Source organism: Peromyscus californicus, unplaced genomic scaffold, assembly GCF_007827085.1.
Source record: "Peromyscus californicus insignis strain IS unplaced genomic scaffold, ASM782708v3 Scaffold_12__1_contigs__length_115047231, whole genome shotgun sequence".
Lineage (NCBI taxonomy): Eukaryota > Metazoa > Chordata > Mammalia > Rodentia > Cricetidae > Peromyscus > Peromyscus californicus.
Window position 1 is genome coordinate 71,802,266 of NW_026294413.1, and position 20,340 is coordinate 71,822,605.

The following is a 20,340-nucleotide window of genomic DNA, read 5'->3' on the forward strand; positions in this document are numbered from 1 at the left end:
GTTGGCCTCAAACTCACTGAGATCTGCCTGCCTCTGCCTCCCAAAAGCTGGGATTAAAGGCATGTGCCACCATCACCCTGATTGTTTTGTTTTTTGAGACAGGGTTGCTTTGTGTACCCTTGCCTGTGCAGCACCTACCTCTGGCTGGCCTCAAACTCAGATAGGTCCTGTGTGCTGAGATTAAAGGCGTGGGCCACCATGCTTGGCTATGCCTGTTCTTTCTAATTGTACTTGCTTTATATAAGCTTGTAGTGGAAGTGCTATCACAGGAGTGAATGATCATCTTTTTCATTTTATTTTTGTGGTTCCCAGGCAAACCCAGGGCCAGTACTCCAGCCCATCAATGACTATCCTAACTTACAAAAACGGTGGTATTGCCTCCCTCTCCTGCAGTGGATGCCTATAGAACAGGACTGTAGTTGGAGCTTCAGCATTTCTTCCTTGAGCCTGTGGTTGCTGGATTCAGTCTGGCGCTTTCAGCACCCGTGGAGCTGATACTCTGAAATCCGGTATTAGAGTCAAGTCCTTACCCTTTAATCACCACTGCTTCGGCTCTCTTCTCTCCTAGCCTGTCATCTACTACCTGGTAAAGTGGTGCTCTCTGCCCTACGAGGACAGCACGTGGGAGCTAAAAGAGGACGTTGATGAGGGCAAGATTCGGGAATTTAAGCGGATCCAGTCAAGGCACCCAGAACTCAAAAGGGTGGTAGGTACATTTGGATGTAGAAGATAAATGTAGTAGTGTAAAGGACTATTATATCAAGGCTTTTTTTTTCTCCCACTGGCAGAAGTTTTTGTTATAAGTTTAGCTTTCTACTGTGGAAATTCTCTAACATGTAAAGAAGGGTTGACTAAATGATATTATGTACCCATCATCACTAAGGCAAAAATTACTAATACATGTTCAATTATGTGTCTTACTTTAAATCAAATTACACATTCCTTCATTTCATTTGTAATTATTTCACCATTTATTTAAAAGGTAAATATTATCTTTCTTAATCAAGTACCAGTCATATATACATATCTCTGTTTGTCGTCTTTTTTTGTTTTGTTTTGTTTTTTGTTTTTTCGAGGCAAGGTTTCTGTGTAGTCCTGCCTGTCCTGGAACTCGCTCTGTAGACCAGGCTGGCCTCAAGCTCAGATCCACCTGCCTCTGCCTCCTGAGTGCTGGGATTGAAGGTGTGTGCACCACACCTGGCTACTAAGAAAAGATTCTTTTTTTTTTTTTTTTTTTTTTTTTTTTTTGTTTTTCGAGACAGGGTTTCTCTGTGTAGCTTTGCACCTTTCCTGGAACTCGCTTTGGAGACCAGACTGGCCTCGAACTCACAGAGATCCGCCTGCCTCTGCCTCCCGAGTGCTGGAAGTAAAGGCGTGCACCACCACCGCCCGGCAAGAAAAGATTCTTTTTTTTTTTTAAGATGTTTATTTATTTATTATGTATACAGAAGAGGGCGCCAGATCTCATTACAGATGGTTGTAAGCCACCATGCGGTTGCTGAGAATTGAACTCAGGACCTCTGGAAGAGCAGTCGGTGCTCTTAACCTCTGAGCCATCTCTCCAGCCCAAGAAAAGATTCTTAAAGGCTTAGAAACCCAAGGTCCCTTTGAGGGCTGGGGTAACAAACATGTAGTGTTGCACCAATTTTTCTTTAAGGATGTCAGTCTAACTTTCTCTCTCTCTCTCTCTCTCTTTTCCTTAAGATTTATTTATTTTATGTGTATGTGTGCTTTGTCTGTACACCAGAACATGGCATTCACTCCCATGGTTCTATGGTTGTATACAGTTGTGAGCCTCCATGTGGATGCTGAGATTGAGCTCAGGACCTCTGGAAGAGTGGCCAGTGTTCTTTACTCTGGAGCTATCTCTCCAGCCCTCTAAATTTCTTTAAAGTAGTTTCCTGGCATCTTCCTGAAGTAGCCAGTAGGCAATCTTTCTTTTAAAAATAACATGCATTCATAAATTTAAATGTATTTCATAGATTATAATCCAAGCAATGTTTTTCATTTGATTAAACTACTAGAATCAGTAATTTTATTAGTGTCACTGTACCAATAATTCACATTTTTTACTTTTTAGAATCGCCCACAGGCAAATGCCTGGAAGAAACTGGAGCTGTCACATGAATATAAAAACAGGAACCAATTACGGGAATATCAGTTAGAAGGGGTCAACTGGCTCCTCTTTAATTGGTATAACAGGTAAAGAAAAGTGAGCTTAGAACATGTAAACTTAGTCTGGGAATTTTTTTTATACATAATTTTTTCATAAGTAGATTCTTTTTATTAAGATAAAAATTTTTGGCATATTCTTCTCCCCTACCCCGAAATCTACAGGCAGAACTGCATCCTGGCTGATGAAATGGGATTAGGCAAAACCATTCAGTCAATTGCCTTCTTGCAGGAGGTATATAACGTAGGCATCCATGGGCCCTTTTTGGTCATTGCTCCACTGTCCACCATTACCAACTGGGAGCGAGAATTCAATACATGGACAGAGATGAACACTATTGTGTACCATGGCAGCCTGGCCAGCCGGCAGATGATTCAGCAGTATGAAATGTACTGTAAAGATTCACGGGTGAGGAATATGTCTTGGGAATGCTATGTGTATGCAAGTAGGCCAAGGTACCTAGTGTTGCAGGGGCTACTTATGAGTTAAAGACATTCATTGAGGCTCTCTGTGATTTAAGGGTTTCTTTTATGGAATAGTGTGATTTGACTTAGCTGTTTCTACCCAGTAGACACCATGAGCCACCAACCGTTCTGATTTAACGTATGAATACATCATGTTAATGGATTGGTTGGCTTGTTTGAGTCGCTCTTATGCTGCAACCTAGCCTGGCTCCTTGAATACTGAGATGGTAGTTATGCACCGCCATACCCAGCTGATACATGTAATTTAAATAGAATTTTTAATAGCACTGATTAGTTTTAAAGTATTTTTCAGAGTGATAAACTTACAAGTGGTAATAAACTTAAATGTGCATTTGCCTTTTTTTTTTTTAAAAATGAGTCAAATTTTAATAAAATATGCTTTTTCGTAAGGGAAAATATTTTGAATCACCCATTTTGTATAAATACCAGATTTAGCCGGGCGGTGGTGGCGCACGCCTTTAATCCCAGCACTCGGGAGGCAGAGCCAGGCGGATCTCTGTAAGTTCGAGGCCAGCCTGGTCTCCAAAGCGAGTTCCAGGAAAGGCGCAAAGCTACACAGAGAAACCCTGTCTCGAAAAACCAAAAAAAAAAAATAAATAAAAATAAAAATAAATAAATAAATAGCAGATTTATTAATTATTTACTGCTGTTTCTTTTATGATTTTTATCTCTAAGCCAAATTGTCTCATGTTATGGTTCTTAATTTTGTTGAAATTATTTGATATTTGGCAGACTTTAGAAAGGGTCCAACATTAACATGTTCCATATTGGCTATTGCCACTTCTATTTTTATTTATTTTCGTATTTTTGAGATAAGGGCTCAATATGTAGCCCAGGTTAGCCTCAAACTTGTGTTCCTGTCGTCTTGGCTTCCGAAGTCATTTGGCTACACGAAGTTACCTGGCTTGGCTTCCACTCTTTTCCTGTAGTATGTTTCAGCATTGTTCAACATTTTGTGGATCCCATTGTTAACTAGGGAATGATCTTAGAAAGATTTATATCAGCTGAGCATACAACAGTCAGAAATGTCTAGCTCCACTCAATGTGCTAGGCCTGTTATTTTCCCAAGAAGCTGAATCCGTTGAGAAAAGTATGTATCACGTTCAGTGATTTGGCACTGACTCTTGGGGCTATAAACAGTGACGGAAGTTGGTGGTAGTGCAGTTGTTCTTTGTTAATCTTCCTTAAATATAGCAAGGACATTCAGAACTCGGCAGGTGGGCATGTGTTTAGGAGGCGCCTCTTCTGACTGCACCCATTTCGTGACTAGGGTCGCCTCATCCCAGGTGCATATAAGTTTGATGCCTTGATCACCACTTTTGAGATGATTTTGTCAGACTGTCCTGAGCTTCGTGAAATTGAGTGGCGTTGTGTCATCATTGATGAAGCCCATCGGTTGAAGAACCGTAATTGCAAGCTACTTGATAGTCTCAAGCACATGGACCTGGTGAGTTCTCCAGAGTGACTTGTAGACACAGACATCTGAAATTTAATCTAATTTTCCTGTGAAATGAAAATTGCCCTAACTTAGCAGAGAAAAATAGAATGAAAACCTATGTTTAGGGGCCTCTGAAAATCATGTAACGGTTATAACTTTTAGATTTGGAAATTACTTGTAAATGAGTGCTTCTTAATCATGAGGAACAATGGGAAGGTACCTTAGGCACCTAGCCCAAAGATTGATATTTAAAACAACAACTGTGTTTTTCATGATTCTCTGGTTGAGCCACTTGGGCCACATTCAGCTAACACGTTTTTCTGGTGATCTTCCCTGGGTCTCTAATGGTGCTGCAGCGGACAGTCGATACTAGTTATTCATTGGAACACTTAGATTATCTTACATGTGGCCTCTGTTTTTCTAACGGGCCAGATTGGGTGGGCTTCCTTACAAAGTGATCTCAGGACAGTATTGAAAAGGGTCCAATAGAGAGCTGTGGAGCACATGAACTCTGAGACTCACAGTGTCGGAGCCAGTCACAGGGAAGCCTGGATTCCAGGGGTGAGCCTTAGTGGGAGAGAGTACAGAGAGCAAACAACTGTATTAGTCCACCACAGAAACATTCCACAGAGGGGCAGGTTAGGATTTCTGTGGGTGGTTAATGTGGAGAGACGTGAATTTGGAAATACGTAAATCTAAGTACTTTATTTGGTTAAAGTCAGTATTTACTTAGTTTCAGTACGTTAGATAAGGGCATTTCCTAAATGGTTTTTGTTACTGAGTAAGCAAGTCAAAGAAAAGTTAAGACAGTAATCTAGCCCATTATCAACATAGTGTAGATAAACTAAAACTAAACTAACTATATACTTGATGGGATCTATGCAAATCCTTTTGTCTTCTCACTACAGGAGCATAAAGTGTTACTCACAGGAACACCATTGCAAAATACTGTAGAGGAACTATTCAGCCTACTTCATTTCTTGGAACCTTCACAATTCCCTTCAGAATCAGAGTTCCTTAAGGATTTTGGAGATCTCAAGACAGAGGAGCAGGTAAGAAAACTGTCTGGTGAGGTATTAACTCAGGACCTGAGGTCTTACTGAAGTTCTGCCCATAACACCTCTAGCATTATCTATAGTCTTCAGATAGTGGAGAGCAAATTTTCTGTGTTTCCGTGTAATCTTATTTGTTTCTTTTTCTGTTTATATTGCAATGAAATGCTATTTGTTTTTTTTTCTCTTTGTGATATAATGTAATGTAATGTAATGTTGTTTCTTTTTCCCTTTACGATATAATGTAATATTAGTGGTTTCTTTTTCTCTTTATAATGAACCACAGGTTCAAAAGCTACAGGCCATTCTCAAGCCAATGATGCTGAGAAGACTCAAAGAGGATGTTGAAAAAAATCTGGCTCCCAAACAGGAAACTATTATTGAAGTAGAGCTTACCAACATCCAGAAGAAATACTACCGAGCTATTTTAGAAAAGAATTTCTCCTTCCTTTCCAAAGGAGCAGGCCATACCAACATGCCTAATCTACTGAACACAATGATGGAGTTACGCAAGTGCTGCAACCACCCATACCTCATCAATGGTGAGGGCATTAAAGACTTAAAAAGAACGGTGCATTGACTCTGTAACTGGGTTATAGGCTGTGGCTTGGGAAAAGATTCTCCTTTTAAAAACAAGATTCTGAAGTATATTATCTCTTCCTAAATATTTATGAATATTTCATATCTTAACTATTGTGTGTGTGTGTGTGTGTGTATGATGGGGATTGGGACTTGAGTGCAACAGCACACATGCGGAGGTCAGAGGACAACATTATGGAGTCTGTTCGCGCCTTTCACCTTCATGTGGGTTATGGGGCTCAGACTGAGGGTGCCAGGCTTGCAGGGCAAGCACCTTTATCTAGGGAGCAATCTTACTGACCACTCTGATGACTACAGTTCCTTGGTTTTATATAATCTCCCAAACTAAATAGGATTTCCTATGTAGAATTTCATGAATAATAACTCAGGTTATTCTGCGTTCTGGATAAATGTTCTTACTGGTACTTCATAATGAATTTTTGGGGGGGAGGTGGCTGTATGTTAATAATGAGTCTGTTCTGATTTAGTCCTTGTCCATGTTATTTACATGTTTGTTTGTTGGTTTGTTTTAACTCAGTTTATTCAGGAGACACCTGCCTTAATTGGCATGTTTTATATAGCAGGATAAAAGATTAGTTTGGATATTTTGTTGCTGAACTTTTTGTGAGAAATGCTAATATTAGTGCTAAAGGAGACGGATAAGAGCATTTGCTACATAAACATGAGGACATGAATTTGAATTCCCAGAACCCGTATAAAACACTGGGCATAGCCACACACCCCAGTGACTTAAATGCCGTGGGGGGAGAAACAAGAGGATCGTTGGGCATGTCAACTGGTGGCCTCTGAGTGCACTTGGTCATGCTCCTGGACACAAATTCGTGCGTGCATGTATGTGTGTGTGTGTGTGTGTGTAGAGGGAGGAAGGAAGGGTCAAAGATGACACTGCTTTTTACTCTGCTTCCTTATCTCAAGCCTGCATGTTAAAAAAGACTTTATATGTTTTCACTTAGTCACAATATCTACTTTGACTATTTTATTTGTAGGTGCAGAAGAAAAAATCCTGATGGAATTTCGGGAAGCTTGCCATATTATACCTCAAGATTTCCACCTGCAGGCCATGGTTCGGTCAGCTGGCAAGTTGGTTCTTATTGACAAGTTACTTCCAAAGCTTAAAGCTGGTGGCCATAAAGTTCTGATCTTCTCCCAGATGGTACGATGTCTAGATATCCTGGAGGATTATCTAATCCAGAGGAGGTAAGAAATGAGTCATTCTAAAATGTCTTGTTATTATATCTTCATAAAGCTTTAAGGATAGTTGTTGTATAGCTCAGTGGTAGAATGTTTGCTTGGCACATGCAAGACCTTGATTTCTTTTGCTCAGCCACTTTTGCCCCCTTGTGATATCCGTCCCTCCTTACCAGGTACTTATACGAACGGATTGATGGGCGAGTTAGAGGCAACCTTCGACAAGCTGCTATCGACCGCTTTAGCAAGCCTGACTCAGACCGCTTTGTCTTCCTGCTGTGCACCCGTGCTGGTGGACTTGGTATTAATCTTACAGCTGCTGATACCTGTATTATCTTTGATTCAGACTGGAATCCACAGAATGACCTGCAGGTAAAGGAAATTATTTTTTTAAAAACTACCTACCTAATCCAAGAGGTTTTTAATAAATCATCGTCTCTTAGATACCTCTTTCAAAGAAGAGGAAATTGTTTCCTTAGAGGTGGCAGCTAGGTCAGGAGTCCTCTAACATCCTGTACAGAACTTAATACTAAATGTAGTAGGCTTAGGAGTCTATAGTTTGTGTTTCTTTCTTTTTTTTGTTTTTTGTTTTTTGGTTTTTCGAGACAGGGTTTCTCTGTGTAGCTTTGCGCCTTTCCTGGAATTAACTCTGTAGCCCAGGCTGGCCTTGAACTCACAGACATCCGCCTGGCTCTGCCTCCCCGAGTGCACCACCATTGCCTGTCTATAGTTTGTGTTTCAACTAGTCACTTGTACTCCTGTGGCACAGAAGCAACCGTGGATAACATGTAAATGAATGGGTCTGTATTTGAATCAGATTTCATTTACAGAAAAGATAAACACACAAACTAGTTTGTTGAGCTGGGCATGGTGGCGCACACCTTTAATCCCAGGCAGAGGCAAGCAATCTCTGAGTTCAAGGCCAGTTTGCTTGGTCTACAGAGCGAGTTCCAGGACAGCCAGGGCGTAGTGAAACCCTTTCTCCAAAAACAAAACAAACAAACAAACAAAAACAAACAAGTTTGCTGACCCCAGTTTTTTTGATTTGGAGTTGCTTTCATGGCTTGATATTATGTATCTTTGTTCTCTTTTTAACCAGGCCCAGGCACGGTGTCATCGAATTGGACAGAGCAAAGCTGTGAAGGTTTACCGACTCATCACTCGTAATTCCTATGAGAGAGAGATGTTTGATAAAGCTAGCCTCAAGTTGGGATTGGATAAGGCTGTGCTTCAGTCCATGAGTGGTCGGGATGGCAACATCACTGGAGTGAGTCTGTAGATAAGTTTTTGGTGGGTCATAGTAATAAAGGGAGCTAAAATGTGATCATTTTAGAGGATGTGTGTATGTGTGCATATGTGCATGTGCATATAGAAGTCGGAGGACAGCCTGTGGAGTCAGTTCTCCTTCCACCGTTATGTGGGTTCTGGAAGTCAAGTGCAAGTCACCAGGAACTGTATTGATGATAGTTTTACAGTACAATTATATGTCAAGACTATCCTTTTTGTAGGATGTTTATCTTTGTCTTGTTTTTTTCAGATTCAACAGTTCTCCAAGAAAGAGATTGAAGATCTCTTAAGGAAAGGTGCATATGCTGCCATAATGGAGGAAGACGATGAGGGGTCTAAGTTTTGTGAAGAGGACATAGATCAGATCTTGCTGAGGCGGACTACAACCATTACTATTGAGTCTGAAGGGAAAGGGTCTACCTTTGCTAAGGCACGTTCTGTCTGTGGCAGATCCTAGTGGGCAGACATAGCTGGAGACAGCAACCTCCAGCATTTAAGTGTTTTTAAATACTTGTTCATTTCCCTTTGTGTATAAAAGCATTGCAGTTAACTTTATTCTGCCTTTGTTTCTCCCTAGGCAAGCTTTGTTGCTTCTGAAAATAGGACAGATATTTCCCTGGATGATCCAAACTTTTGGCAAAAATGGGCCAAAAAGGCAGACCTAGACATGGATCTGCTGAATAGCAAGGTGAGCTCACTTCTCCTTTGCGGGGGGGGGGGGGGGGGGGGGGGGGGGGGGGGGGTGGGGGGGGTGGGAGTGGGGGGGGGGAGGGGGGGGGGGGGGGGGGAGGGGGTGGGGTGTTTACTGCAGAAGACAAAGTACTCCCACTCTTTAGTAGTCCAACTCTTTAATGCTAGTTGAAGCTTATGGTAGAATATTATATACAAAGGTTATAGAAACTTTCTCTGCCCAGGATACCCTCTAGAAATATGTAGATGTTGTTTCGGTCATTGCTCTATCGCTGTGAAGAGATACCATGACCATGGTAACTCTTACAAAGGAAAGCATTTGATTGGTGCTTGCTTATAGTTTCAGAGGTTTAGTCCATTATTGTCATGGCAGGAAGCATGGTGGTACACATGCAGACGTGGTAGCTCAGAGTCCTTCATCTAAGATCCAAAGTCAGCAGGAAGAAAGAGGCACCGGGCCTGGCTTGAGCTTTTGAAACCTTAAAGCCCACTCCAAGTGACACACATCCTCCAGCAAGGCCACACCTATTCCAGCAAGGCCACATATTCTGATCCTTCTAATAGTGCCACTCCCTGGTGACCAAACATTCGAATCTATGAGCCTATGGGGCCATTCATATTTAAACCACTATAGATGTCGACCACCTTTCTCTTCCTGAGCCTTGTAGATTGTTTTTGTGTTTTTGATTTTTTTTGTGTGGTTTTTTTTTTGTTTTTTGTTTGTTCTTTTTTTTGAGACAGGGTTTCTCTGTGTAGTTTTTTGGTGTCTGTCCTGGATCTCGCTCTGTAGACCATGCTGGCCTCAAACTCACCTGGCTCTGCCTCCCGAGTGCTGGAATTAAAGGCATGTGCCACCACTTCCTGGCACCTTGTAGATTGTTTTACATGCTCTAAAATCTGAGTACTTTCATTCAAGATTATATCAGTCCTTAGGTGTCTTCACTCTTCCTGTGAGCAGATCATAGAACTATCTCTTGTTCTCTGTATAGAATAACTTGGTGATTGACACACCTCGAGTGCGGAAACAGACTCGACACTTCAGCACTCTGAAAGATGATGACCTGGTTGAGTTTTCTGATTTGGAAAGTGAGGATGATGAACGGCCGCGCTCCCGGAGACATGACCGACATCACACCTATGGGCGCACTGACTGCTTTCGGGTGGAAAAACATCTCCTAGTATATGGGTAAGAATGCAACTTGTCATGAGTAGTAGAACACCTGTGAGCTGAATGACTCCTGACTCCCTGTTGCCTTTCAGATTAGAGTATGTGGCCAAGAAGCATCACATGGAAACACTACCTTTGAGGGAGTTTCTGTTTGTTTTCAACTTTTGGGGGAGATGGCAATTCTGGGAGCCAGAGGAATATTGCTAAATTTGAATCTTTCCAAAAATAATTGTGTTGTTGCCTTTCCTGTTTTGTTAGTTGGGGACGTTGGCGAGATATTTTGTCTCATGGACGCTTTAAGCGACGTATGACTGAAAGAGATGTGGAGACAATATGCCGTGCCATCCTCGTATACTGTCTTCTACACTATCGTGGGGATGAAAATATCAAAAGCTTCATTTGGGACTTGATTAGCCCTGCTGAAAATGGCAAGACAAAAGAATTGCAGAATCATTCAGGTAATTACCAACTCCTACCCTTTCATCTTTCTACAGGGTATCTAGTCCTTTTCAGGTGTAAGGGTTTTTCTCAATCCAAGTCTTTGATGTCTCCCCTTTCCCAGGTCTGTCTATCCCTGTGCCCCGTGGGCGTAAGGGGAAAAAAGTAAAGTCACAAAGTACTTTTGACATTCATAAGGCAGACTGGATCCGGAAATATAACCCTGATACTCTGTTCCAAGATGAGAGTTATAAGAAGCACTTGAAACATCAGTGTAACAAGTAAGAGTGCTATTCAGATAAGTCCGCAGGGAGGCTTGCTACATTGTTGCTAAAGTGTCTCTTTCTCCCTTCTAGGGTACTGTTGAGAGTCCGGATGCTCTACTACCTAAGGCAGGAAGTTATTGGAGACCAAGCAGAGAAGGTGTTAGGGGGTGCCATTGCGAGGTAAAGTTCCTTTATTTAGCATTTATTCGTCTGTCTGTCTATCAATATCTACCTCTCTCCCTACCTACCTGTTATTTTGTGTTGTACGGAGGACAGGGACATGCCATGACATGCTTGTGGCACGAAGAAGACAAGTTGCTAGTGTAGCTCCTCTCCTGTGTGGGTTCCAGGGATTGAACTCAGGTCTTGGTAGCAAGCACCTTCACCTACTGAGCCACCTTGCCAGCCTCTCTTTTTATTTATTCATTCTTTTATTTTATTTCCTTTCTTACTCCAGGAGTGACTGGTTTGCTTACTTCTTTCTAGAATAGTCTAGAGATACAGTCTTTGAGATATCTGATAATTAAAAATCTCTATAATCAGGCCTTTAATCCTGTATTTAGCACAAGTTCATAGAAATATGGCCAGAAGCATAAGCATTTAAAGTAGCGGGTAAAGCAAGCAACCTATAATAATCTTTCAAAGAATTACCACTTCTGTTTCTAACATTGCTTTACTGACTTATACATTTAGTGAGATTGACATATGGTTCCCAGTAGTGGATCAGCTGGAGGTTCCAACAACATGGTGGGATAGTGAAGCTGACAAATCCCTGCTCATTGGCGTTTTTAAGCATGGTAGGTACTGTCTCCGATACTGCTTTTCTATGAAAGATGTGTGTCAAGAGATAATACATTTAGTGCTTGCGGTAATTCATCACCAGAAATTTTATGTTTGAGTAAGAAATAGTTCAGTAAGTAATATATGTCAAGTTCTGTTAATAATAACAGTACTTAATTAATATCAGTGACTTTTCTTTTTTTTTAAAAAAAGAGTAATTTATTCATTATATATACAGTGTTCTGCCTGCATGTATGACTGCAGGCCAGAAGAGGGCACCAGATCCCATTACAGATGGTTGTGAGCCACCTTGTGGTTGCTGGGAATTGAACTCAGGACCTCTGGAAGAGCAGCCAGTGCTCTTAACCTCTGAGCCATCTCTCCAGCCCATCAGTGACTTTTTTTATGGCATGCTCAAATGAACCTATTTATCTAAATATCTGAGATAGCAGTTTTTGCCTAATAAGAAATTCTAGGCATTGGAATCAGTAAACATTAGCTTTATCCTTTGATGTATTGGAATGTACTTTTTAAACATACTCTTCCTGTTTACTTCCTAAAATAAAGGTACTTAATGTACATGTTTTTGAGAACTGTAACAGTCTAAGAAAAGTTGTGAGCAAGCCAGGCATGGTAGTGCACCCTTTTAATCCCAGCACTTGGAATGCAAAGACAGGCAGATCTTGTGTGTACCAGGCCAGCCAGGGCTACACAAAGAGATCCTATCTCAAAAGAAAAAGGAAGGGAGGGAGGGAGGGAGGGAGGGAGGGAGGGAGGGAGGGAGGGAGGGAGGGAGGGAGGAAGGGAAAGAAAAGGAAGAAAGAAGGAAAATAAGTGGGCATTTGATTTACTAGTAAGACACAGAGGTTTAGAGTTCGGTATAAGTACTCACTGAGTATCTTTTTACTTTCAGGTATGTTTCTTGTTCTTCATTTGAGAATGTGTGACAAAATCCATAAATTATTAGGCTACTTTCTTCATTTCTGTACTAAGAATAGTAATCTAAAGATTACCAGTTAAATGACTCTATAAATCAGCCACCTTAAGATGTTATTTCTTAAATTATAGTCAATCACTAGATGAAAACTAGAAAAAATTATAAATACAGTGGTATTAATACCTGTCCAGGTTTGTTTATATTTTTTATTCTGAGTGAAGCAGCCCATGTATTCTAATGATTCTAACAGTATATAAATAGAGACAAGTGAATCTTTGAATTTCTTCAATCTGTGGTCCTTGTTCTTCTAGGCTATGAAAAATACAATACCATGAGGGCAGACCCAGCCTTGTGCTTCTTGGAAAAGGCTGGCAGGCCGGATGACAAAGCCATTGCAGCGGAACACAGAGTGCTCGATAACTTCTCCGACCTGGTGGAAGGGTGAGCACTGGTGTTGCCCTTTCTCACTTCCGTATCTCTCTGTGTTGCTTGTACTGATAGTACCTAACTCTGCCTTGACTGAATTAAGTAGGATTCCTTTTTGTTTTGCTTCTTTTTTTTTTTTTTTTGAGACAGGGTCTCACAGAGTTTCAGGTCTCTCTGGCTGCATGTAGACCAGGCTCATCTCAAATTCAAAGATTCACCTGCCCCTCCCTCCCGAGTGCCTGGGAGTAAAAGTGTGCACCACCATACCCAGTGCATCACTGGGATTCTTAATGGTGGTTATGCTCATGTGTGATAAGTTCTTAGTAAGAATAGGACCAGCAGTTTGGCCTCGACACTGGCCTTAATCACACATTACTGTAACTACAAGTGTAACATCTGTGTTCTTCCCAGAGGCTTACACAATGATCTCAGTATAGCTGTAATAACTGGGAAGATTAACTAAGTCTATTGAAAAATAATAGGCAGTTCTCATAGGTTACTTATGTGGCAGAGGTTTAGACAGTTTTAACCCTGACTTGTCATTCCCCAAGGTATCTGACACATTTTTGCCTGGGGACATGTCCCGATGATGAGTTGCCATGCTAATACTGAGTCACCAGGTAGGGCAGTGTTGCCCTGGTTTGGGTGCCAGTGAGTTTAACAAAACTTCTCATGTGGAGACCTGAGGGACATTTAGCAATGATGGGTTTTGTTAAGGGCTGCCTAAAATTTCTGCATGACCAAGACTGTTGATGGCCACATCTGCACTTTGGTTGGCATAGGACCAACAAAAAAAATGTGTTCATTGTGAATCATTCAGTCACCTTCTGCTCAAGAGCAAAGTAGTAAAAATTAATCCATTTTTAAAATATGAACAGTGTGTGGAGAGGTGGAGACATGGAGTCTTAGTGGGGTTACTGTTGCTGTGATGAAACACCATGACCAAGAGCTACTTAGGGAGGAAAGGGTTTATTTCACTCACAGTTCCATATAACAGTTCATCCTCAAAAGCAGTGAGGGCAGGAACTCAAGCAGAGCAGGATCCTGGAGACAGTCCACTCACAATGGACTGGGCTCTCCCCCATCAATTACTAATTTAAAAAATTAGTGACTTGCCCACAGCCCAATCTTATATAGACATTTTCTCAATTGAGGTTCTCTCCTCTCAGGTGACCCTAGCTTGTGTCAAGTTGACATAAAACTAGCCAACACCGGTGCTCTGTACTTAAGAGCTCTTTCAGGGGGTGCAGTTTTAGTTTCCAGTACTCACATGGCAGCTCACAATTGCCTGAAGCTTCAATTCTAAAGAATTCAACATCCATCCCAACAACAGGCGTGCACATAGTGCACAAACATACATTCTTCAGGCACTCACACATACCCATAAAATAAATAAAAAACAAAACAAAACCACAAACCATGCAAAATTAATAAATGGTAAATAGTTGTGAAGGAGGGGAGAAAGTAATTAAATAATAAAAAGGAGTAAAGAAAAAGGAAGTGTGGATCAAAGTATTTGACTTGCTGCTAGTTATGATGGCAGGTAGGCTGGAGGCTGGAAGCAGAAAGATTGTTTGAGTCTGACAGTTTAAGACTAGCCTGAGCAACAGTTTAGCAAGCTTTTCCCAAAAAGTTAGGACTAGAAAGACAGAGAGGTGGTGGCTCAGCAGTCAAAACCACTAGCTGCTCTTCTAGAGGTCCCAGGTTCAGTTCCCAGTACCCTGTGGAGGCTCACCACCTTCTATAACTCAATCCTGTGTGCACCAGGTACACCTCACATAATGCACAGGCATGCATGCAGTTAAAACACCATACACATAAAAAAATTATTTAAAAAAATGGATAAAAGTGTTTTGTTTTTCAAAGTCAGGCAGTTTTGATATGTACTTTGTTAACTTAAAATTATTTGTTCCCTCAGACCATTTCTTAACATAGCCACAGCTTGGAGCCTGACCCCCATTCCCAAAAGCTTGAGATCAAAGAGTAGTCTTTGCCAGCTTACTTGTTCAGCCAGATCTCTTAGTGATAAAATATATATTATTATCTTTTCTTCTTTGTTTCTGGATAATTCTAGGATTGACTTCGATAAGGATTGTGAAGATCCTGAATATAAACCACTCCAGGGTCCCCCAAAAGACCCAGATGATGAGGTAAGAAATTCTTTTGAGTCTAGCTTTTATCTATTAGTAAATCTTTTCATCTTATCTCATTCTCTGAACTTTGAAGTATATTATTCTAATTATACTTGAAGTGTGCTATACTAATTTGTGTGTGTGTAGAAAATAAACTATAAGAATGTAAACCACAAGGGCTGGAGAGATGGTGCAATGGGTAAAGAGCTCTGACTGCTCTTTAGGGACCCAGGTTTGATTCCCAGCACCCACATGGAGACTCCCAACTGTCTGTAACTCCAGTTCCAGAGGATGTGATGCCCTTTCCTGGTCTGCACAGGCACCAGGCACATACATGGTGCACAGACAACATGCAAGCAAAACACACATACACGTATAATAAAAATGAATTAACCTCAGAATAAAGGAATGTAAACTGTTAATGCCAAGGATGACAATGCCAGCTTAAGTCATGCTGCAGATGCTTTTGTAGAGGAGTGGGATCCAAACTGGGTGGGTGTTGGTAGACGTTATTGAACAAATTCCCAAGTCCCGGAATCTCACTGTTACTAAGAACTAACTGCTCAGCTTCTACTTGTTCTTTTCTTTGGTTGCTTCCAAATTTCTGTGAGAGTTCCTTTCATTAGAAATTTTTCTTATCCCTTGGTGACCCGGAAGGACATTTACAAGAAAGTGATTTCAGAGTGCCAACTTCTCCCCTTTCACTCCCTCTCCATCCTGTGGGGTGGATCTCCTTCTCTAGGGTGATCCTTTGATGATGATGGATGAGGAGATCTCAGTCATTGATGGAGATGAAGGTAAATTCTAGATCAAACAGTCTGTTTTTGTAAGGGTTAGGTTGGGGGATTATTGACTAACTTCTGTTTTATCTGGGATATCTAAAAGCTTTACCCTTTTGTGGTAGAAATACAAGTATCATTTCTCCTCTTCTTTCTGTACTTTATTCACTCTGCTTTGTTTCCCACAGCCCAGGTGACTCAACAGCCAGGGCATTTATTCTGGCCTCCCGGCTCGGCCCTAACCGCTAGGCTTCGCCGCCTAGTAACAGCCTATCAGCGCAGCTACAAGAGAGAACAAATGAAGATAGAGGCTGCAGAACGTGGGGACCGGAGACGCCGACGCTGTGAAGCGGCCTTTAAGCTCAAAGAAATCGCACGGCGGGAAAAACAGCAACGGTACAGTAGAGCTCGGGATGTGGGCTGAGCTCTAAGTGTGTCGTCAGCTACCGCCCTGTACTCAGAGCGTTGGGAAGGACTTATTTGAAATTCCTAAGAGCAGGATCATCCTTTCTGCCTTTATCTCTACCTAGTACTTAGGAATTTTGCTATGGGCTGGGGATATAGCCCTTACCTTCCATGTACAGGGTCTTAGGTTCAGAAATCCCTATTACTGACATTTTAAAAGAAAATCAATTCACTTAGGTTTAACAACCAAAATGATAGGAAGATGTCCTGTGTACTTGTTCTTTAAGATCTTTATTATTATTATTTTTTATATGTCTTTGTGAGTGAATGCCACTTGTTTGTAGCTATCCATGGAGGCCAGAAGAGGATATTAGTTGCCCTGGAACAGGGGTTTCAGGCAGCAGTGAGCCACTCCATAAAGGTGCTGGGAACTGAACTCAGGTCCTCTGCGAGAACAGCAAGAACTCTTAACCACTGAGCTATCTCTCCAGCACCCCCCCTTTTTTTTTTGAGGTGAGAATGTGGCCCTAGCTGGAACTTACCATGTAGACCAGGCTGGCTTTGAGCTCACAGAGGTCTACTTGCCTCTGCTTCCTGAGTGCTGGGATTAAAGGTTTTATCACCATGCCCAGGAAAAAACATTTTTAAAATTTTATTATACTTGTAGAAATGATTGTTTTGCCTGCATGTATGTGTGACGTGTGTGCCTGGTGCCCGACAAGGTCAGAAGGGGTGGCAGATCTCCTGAAACTGGAATTATGGATGGTTGTTAACTGCCATGTGAGTGCTGGGAACCAAACCCAGGTCCTCTGCAAAAGCATCAAGTACTCTTAACCACTAAGCCATCTCTCCAGCCTTTTTTTCTTTATTTTATTAATGAGGATGAAATTCATTATGAAAAGGTTTTAATATAGATGTAAACACAGTGACTGAGCGAGAAAAAGATGGACAGAGACATGATAACGAAGGGACCAATGTATGTACCCAGTGGTTGGCCTCCACTTCACAAGAGAGGTTTGCCTAATGTACTCATTGTATTTGCCTACATCATTTTTCCTGTGTTCTGATCAATGTTGTTTTACTCTTCCTGTCATAGATGGACAAGGCGTGAGCAGACCGATTTCTATCGAGTAGTGTCTACCTTTGGTGTAGAGTACGACCCTGACAACATGCAGTTTCACTGGGATCGCTTCCGCACTTTTGCTCGACTGGACAAGAAAACAGATGAAAGTCTTACCAAGTACTTCCATGGCTTTGTGGCCATGTGTCGACAAGTGTGCCGCCTCCCCCCAGCGGCTGGCGATGGTGAGATTGTAGAGTCTAGGGTAAATGGGCCTGTGTTGCTAACAGATCAGCCTTTGGTTAATTTCTTTTTTCACCTTTGTCTCTTGCAGAACCTCCAGACCCTAATCTGTTCATTGAGCCCATCACGGAAGAGAGAGCCTCTCGGACCCTCTACCGTATTGAATTGCTTCGGCGCTTACGGGAACAAGTTTTATGCCACCCCCTTTTAGAAGATCGGCTGGCATTGTGTCAGCCTCCAGGTCTTGAATTGCCCAAATGGTGGGAGCCTGTCCGTCATGATGGGGAGCTTCTACGAGGGGCAGCCCGCCATGGGGTGAGCCAAACAGACTGCAACATCATGCAGGACCCAGACTTCTCTTTTCTGGCTGCCCGTATGAATTACATGCAGAACCACCAGGCAGGAGCGTCGGCTGCATCCCTGTCCCGATGCTCTACTCCACTGCTGCACCAGCAGTGTACCTCACGCACTGCCTCGCCATCGCCCCTGCGCCCAGGTGCTCCTGTTGAAAAGTCACCTGAGGAGACTGCTGTCCAGGTCCCCAGTCTGGAGAGTCTGACTTTAAAGCTAGAGAATGAGGTGGTGGCTAGGAGCCGACTCACCCCACAAGACTATGAAATGCGTGTAGCCTCTTCGGACACAGCCCCTCTGCCCCGGAGTGTTCCACCAGTCAAACTGGAGGATGAGGATGAGTCAGACTCTGAGCTGGACTTGAGCAAGTTGTCACCATCATCCTCTTCATCTTCATCCTCATCCAGCTCCAGCTCCAGCACTGATGAGAGTGAGGACGAGAAGGAAGAGAAGTTAAGTGAGTGCATGTAACGGGCTGTAGGCTCCGCCTCCCTATTGCCGCTCTTCTGCTCCTTCCTTTCTAAAACGCATCCTCTAAAGAGAGATTTGAGTCTTTACTTGATAAAATGTCAGAGTACATCTATTATTTGTTGGCCCTAGTCCACATAATACCATTCCAATTTAACATTATTCTGTCATCTTTGCTCACACATGCTGTGTGATCTCTAGCTGCTGACCGGTCCCGCCCAAAGCTCTATGATGAAGAGAGCCTTCTGTCCCTCACTATGTCCCAAGATGGGTTTCCAAATGAAGACGGAGAACAGATGACCCCTGAGCTGCTGCTGCTGCAGGAGCGACAAAGAGCTTCTGAATGGCCCAAGGTACCATCTACACGTCTCCTGTCTACACATGCAGAGTCCAGGGGCAGCTGCAGTGCTGTCTGAGGGAATGAGAGGTGGTGGTGCTACGCTTGTTTCTCCTTTGTTTAGCGTTGCCTAGGAGTTTTTGAAATGCTATACTTTATTTAAGGATAATTACCTCCTTTCTGGCTTTTCATTGTACCTGGTAGAATAGTGATGGCATGATAGTGTAGATGAGGGTTGCATAGTATTCAGACTCTTCAAATGTTATATTCTTTTCTGCTATTCAGGATCGTGTTCTGATCAACCGCATTGACCTCGTCTGCCAGGCTGTACTCTCAGGGAAATGGCCTTCTAACCGCCGGAGCCAGGAAGTGACAGCAGGAGTTTTGGGGCCAGGCAACCATTTATTAGACAGTCCCTCTTTGACCCCAGGAGAATATGGGGACTCTCCAGTCCGCACGCCACGAAGTAGCAGTGCAGCTTCCATGGTAGAGGAAGAAGCATCTGCAGTCACCACAGCAGCCGCCCAGTTTACCAAACTTCGCCGAGGCATGGATGAGAAAGAGTTTACAGTTCAGATCAAAGATGTAAGCTCAGCACTGAGAAGTGGGGGAGGACATGGGAATTGTTAACTAATGTTATCAATAAGATGTAGCACTTGGAAGGCAGGGGCAAGTGGATTACTATGAATTCAAGGCTAGCCTGGTCTACATGGTGTGTTCTATCCTACATAGTGAGACCCTGTCTCAAAAAAAAGTCACTAAACACATTTTTGTTAGCTAACTTTGAAAATCAGAGTAAACTTAAGAAAAATCTTTGGCATGAAGGAAGGATGAACCTCTATAAATGAAATTAAAAGAAATCATAGGTTGTTTAATTAGAAATCATAATTTGGCAGGGGGACTATACACAAAGCTTTTAGAAGGCTAAATTCTAGATCTGAGCCTAATTGTTTAAAAATGAAAACAGATTATGACAATGCTGTTCAAATGACACCTGAGTATTTGAGACATTAAAACAAAAAGAAGCCGGGTGGTGGCGCACGCCTTTAATCCCAGCACTGGGAGGCAGAGGCAGGTGGATCTCTGTGGGTTCAAGGCCAGCCTGGTTTACAAAGCGAGTTCCAGGAAAGGCGCAAAGCTACACAAAGAAACCCTGTCTCAAAAAACCAAAAACCAAACAAACAAACAAAAAAAAAACCAAAAAGAAATTATTCCTACTAAAATTGTTTTTTATCTTATATATGTAGATGTCCAATTCTCCTGGTTACCTATTCTTATGAACCTTACTCAAAGGGAAAAAAAAAGTGTATTAATTAGTATGTAGTAAGAATAGTAGGCTTATACCCCATAATGACTTATCATGCTGATACTGGACAACAGTTTCATCAAAGTTTTAAAACTTACATTAGTTATTGTGATCAGCTCAGGGAAGAAGGGTAGAGCTAAGTCCCAGCTGATAGATCTACAAGGAATTGAGCCAATTTTAAGAGCCATGGGAACTGTTCCCTGAGATTGTATCTCCTAGGAATGTCTGAAGCTACACCTAGCTGGGCATGGTGATACACACCTTTAATCTCAGCACTTAAGAGGCAGAGGCAAGAGGATCTCTGTGAGTTCAAGGCCACCCTGGTCCACAC

At 42.1% G+C, this 20,340-nt stretch overlaps 1 protein-coding gene and 1 non-coding gene across 7 annotated transcripts in view; both read left to right on the forward strand.

Moving 5' to 3' along the window:
- Positions 1–20,340, forward strand: part of Chd8 (chromodomain helicase DNA binding protein 8) — a 71,557-nt gene that overhangs the window by 45,589 nt on the left and 5,628 nt on the right. For 5 of the 6 annotated variants that reach the window (XM_052733290.1, XM_052733296.1, XM_052733293.1 and 2 more), the window contains 24 exons: positions 569–706; positions 2,081–2,202; positions 2,338–2,581; positions 3,929–4,105; positions 5,005–5,148; positions 5,435–5,690; positions 6,735–6,945; positions 7,113–7,308; positions 8,036–8,203; positions 8,474–8,653; positions 8,801–8,911; positions 9,903–10,099; positions 10,340–10,539; positions 10,620–10,800; positions 10,876–10,965; positions 11,479–11,582; positions 12,814–12,943; positions 15,003–15,078; positions 15,803–15,857; positions 16,028–16,235; positions 17,341–17,549; positions 17,639–18,355; positions 18,568–18,719; positions 18,989–19,288. In XM_052733290.1, coding sequence (XP_052589250.1) covers positions 569–706; positions 2,081–2,202; positions 2,338–2,581; positions 3,929–4,105; positions 5,005–5,148; positions 5,435–5,690; positions 6,735–6,945; positions 7,113–7,308; positions 8,036–8,203; positions 8,474–8,653; positions 8,801–8,911; positions 9,903–10,099; positions 10,340–10,539; positions 10,620–10,800; positions 10,876–10,965; positions 11,479–11,582; positions 12,814–12,943; positions 15,003–15,078; positions 15,803–15,857; positions 16,028–16,235; positions 17,341–17,549; positions 17,639–18,355; positions 18,568–18,719; positions 18,989–19,288 — 4,566 coding nt within the window. The remainder of the gene's footprint in view (positions 1–568; positions 707–2,080; positions 2,203–2,337; positions 2,582–3,928; positions 4,106–5,004; positions 5,149–5,434; positions 5,691–6,734; positions 6,946–7,112; positions 7,309–8,035; positions 8,204–8,473; positions 8,654–8,800; positions 8,912–9,902; positions 10,100–10,339; positions 10,540–10,619; positions 10,801–10,875; positions 10,966–11,478; positions 11,583–12,813; positions 12,944–15,002; positions 15,079–15,802; positions 15,858–16,027; positions 16,236–17,340; positions 17,550–17,638; positions 18,356–18,567; positions 18,720–18,988; positions 19,289–20,340) is intronic. The other variant, XM_052733295.1, reaches the window with a different exon arrangement.
- Positions 13,510–13,619, forward strand: LOC128108088 (small nucleolar RNA U6-53/MBII-28). Its single transcript, XR_008217304.1, has one exon. It is a non-coding gene; the product is annotated as a small nucleolar RNA U6-53/MBII-28 (small nucleolar RNA).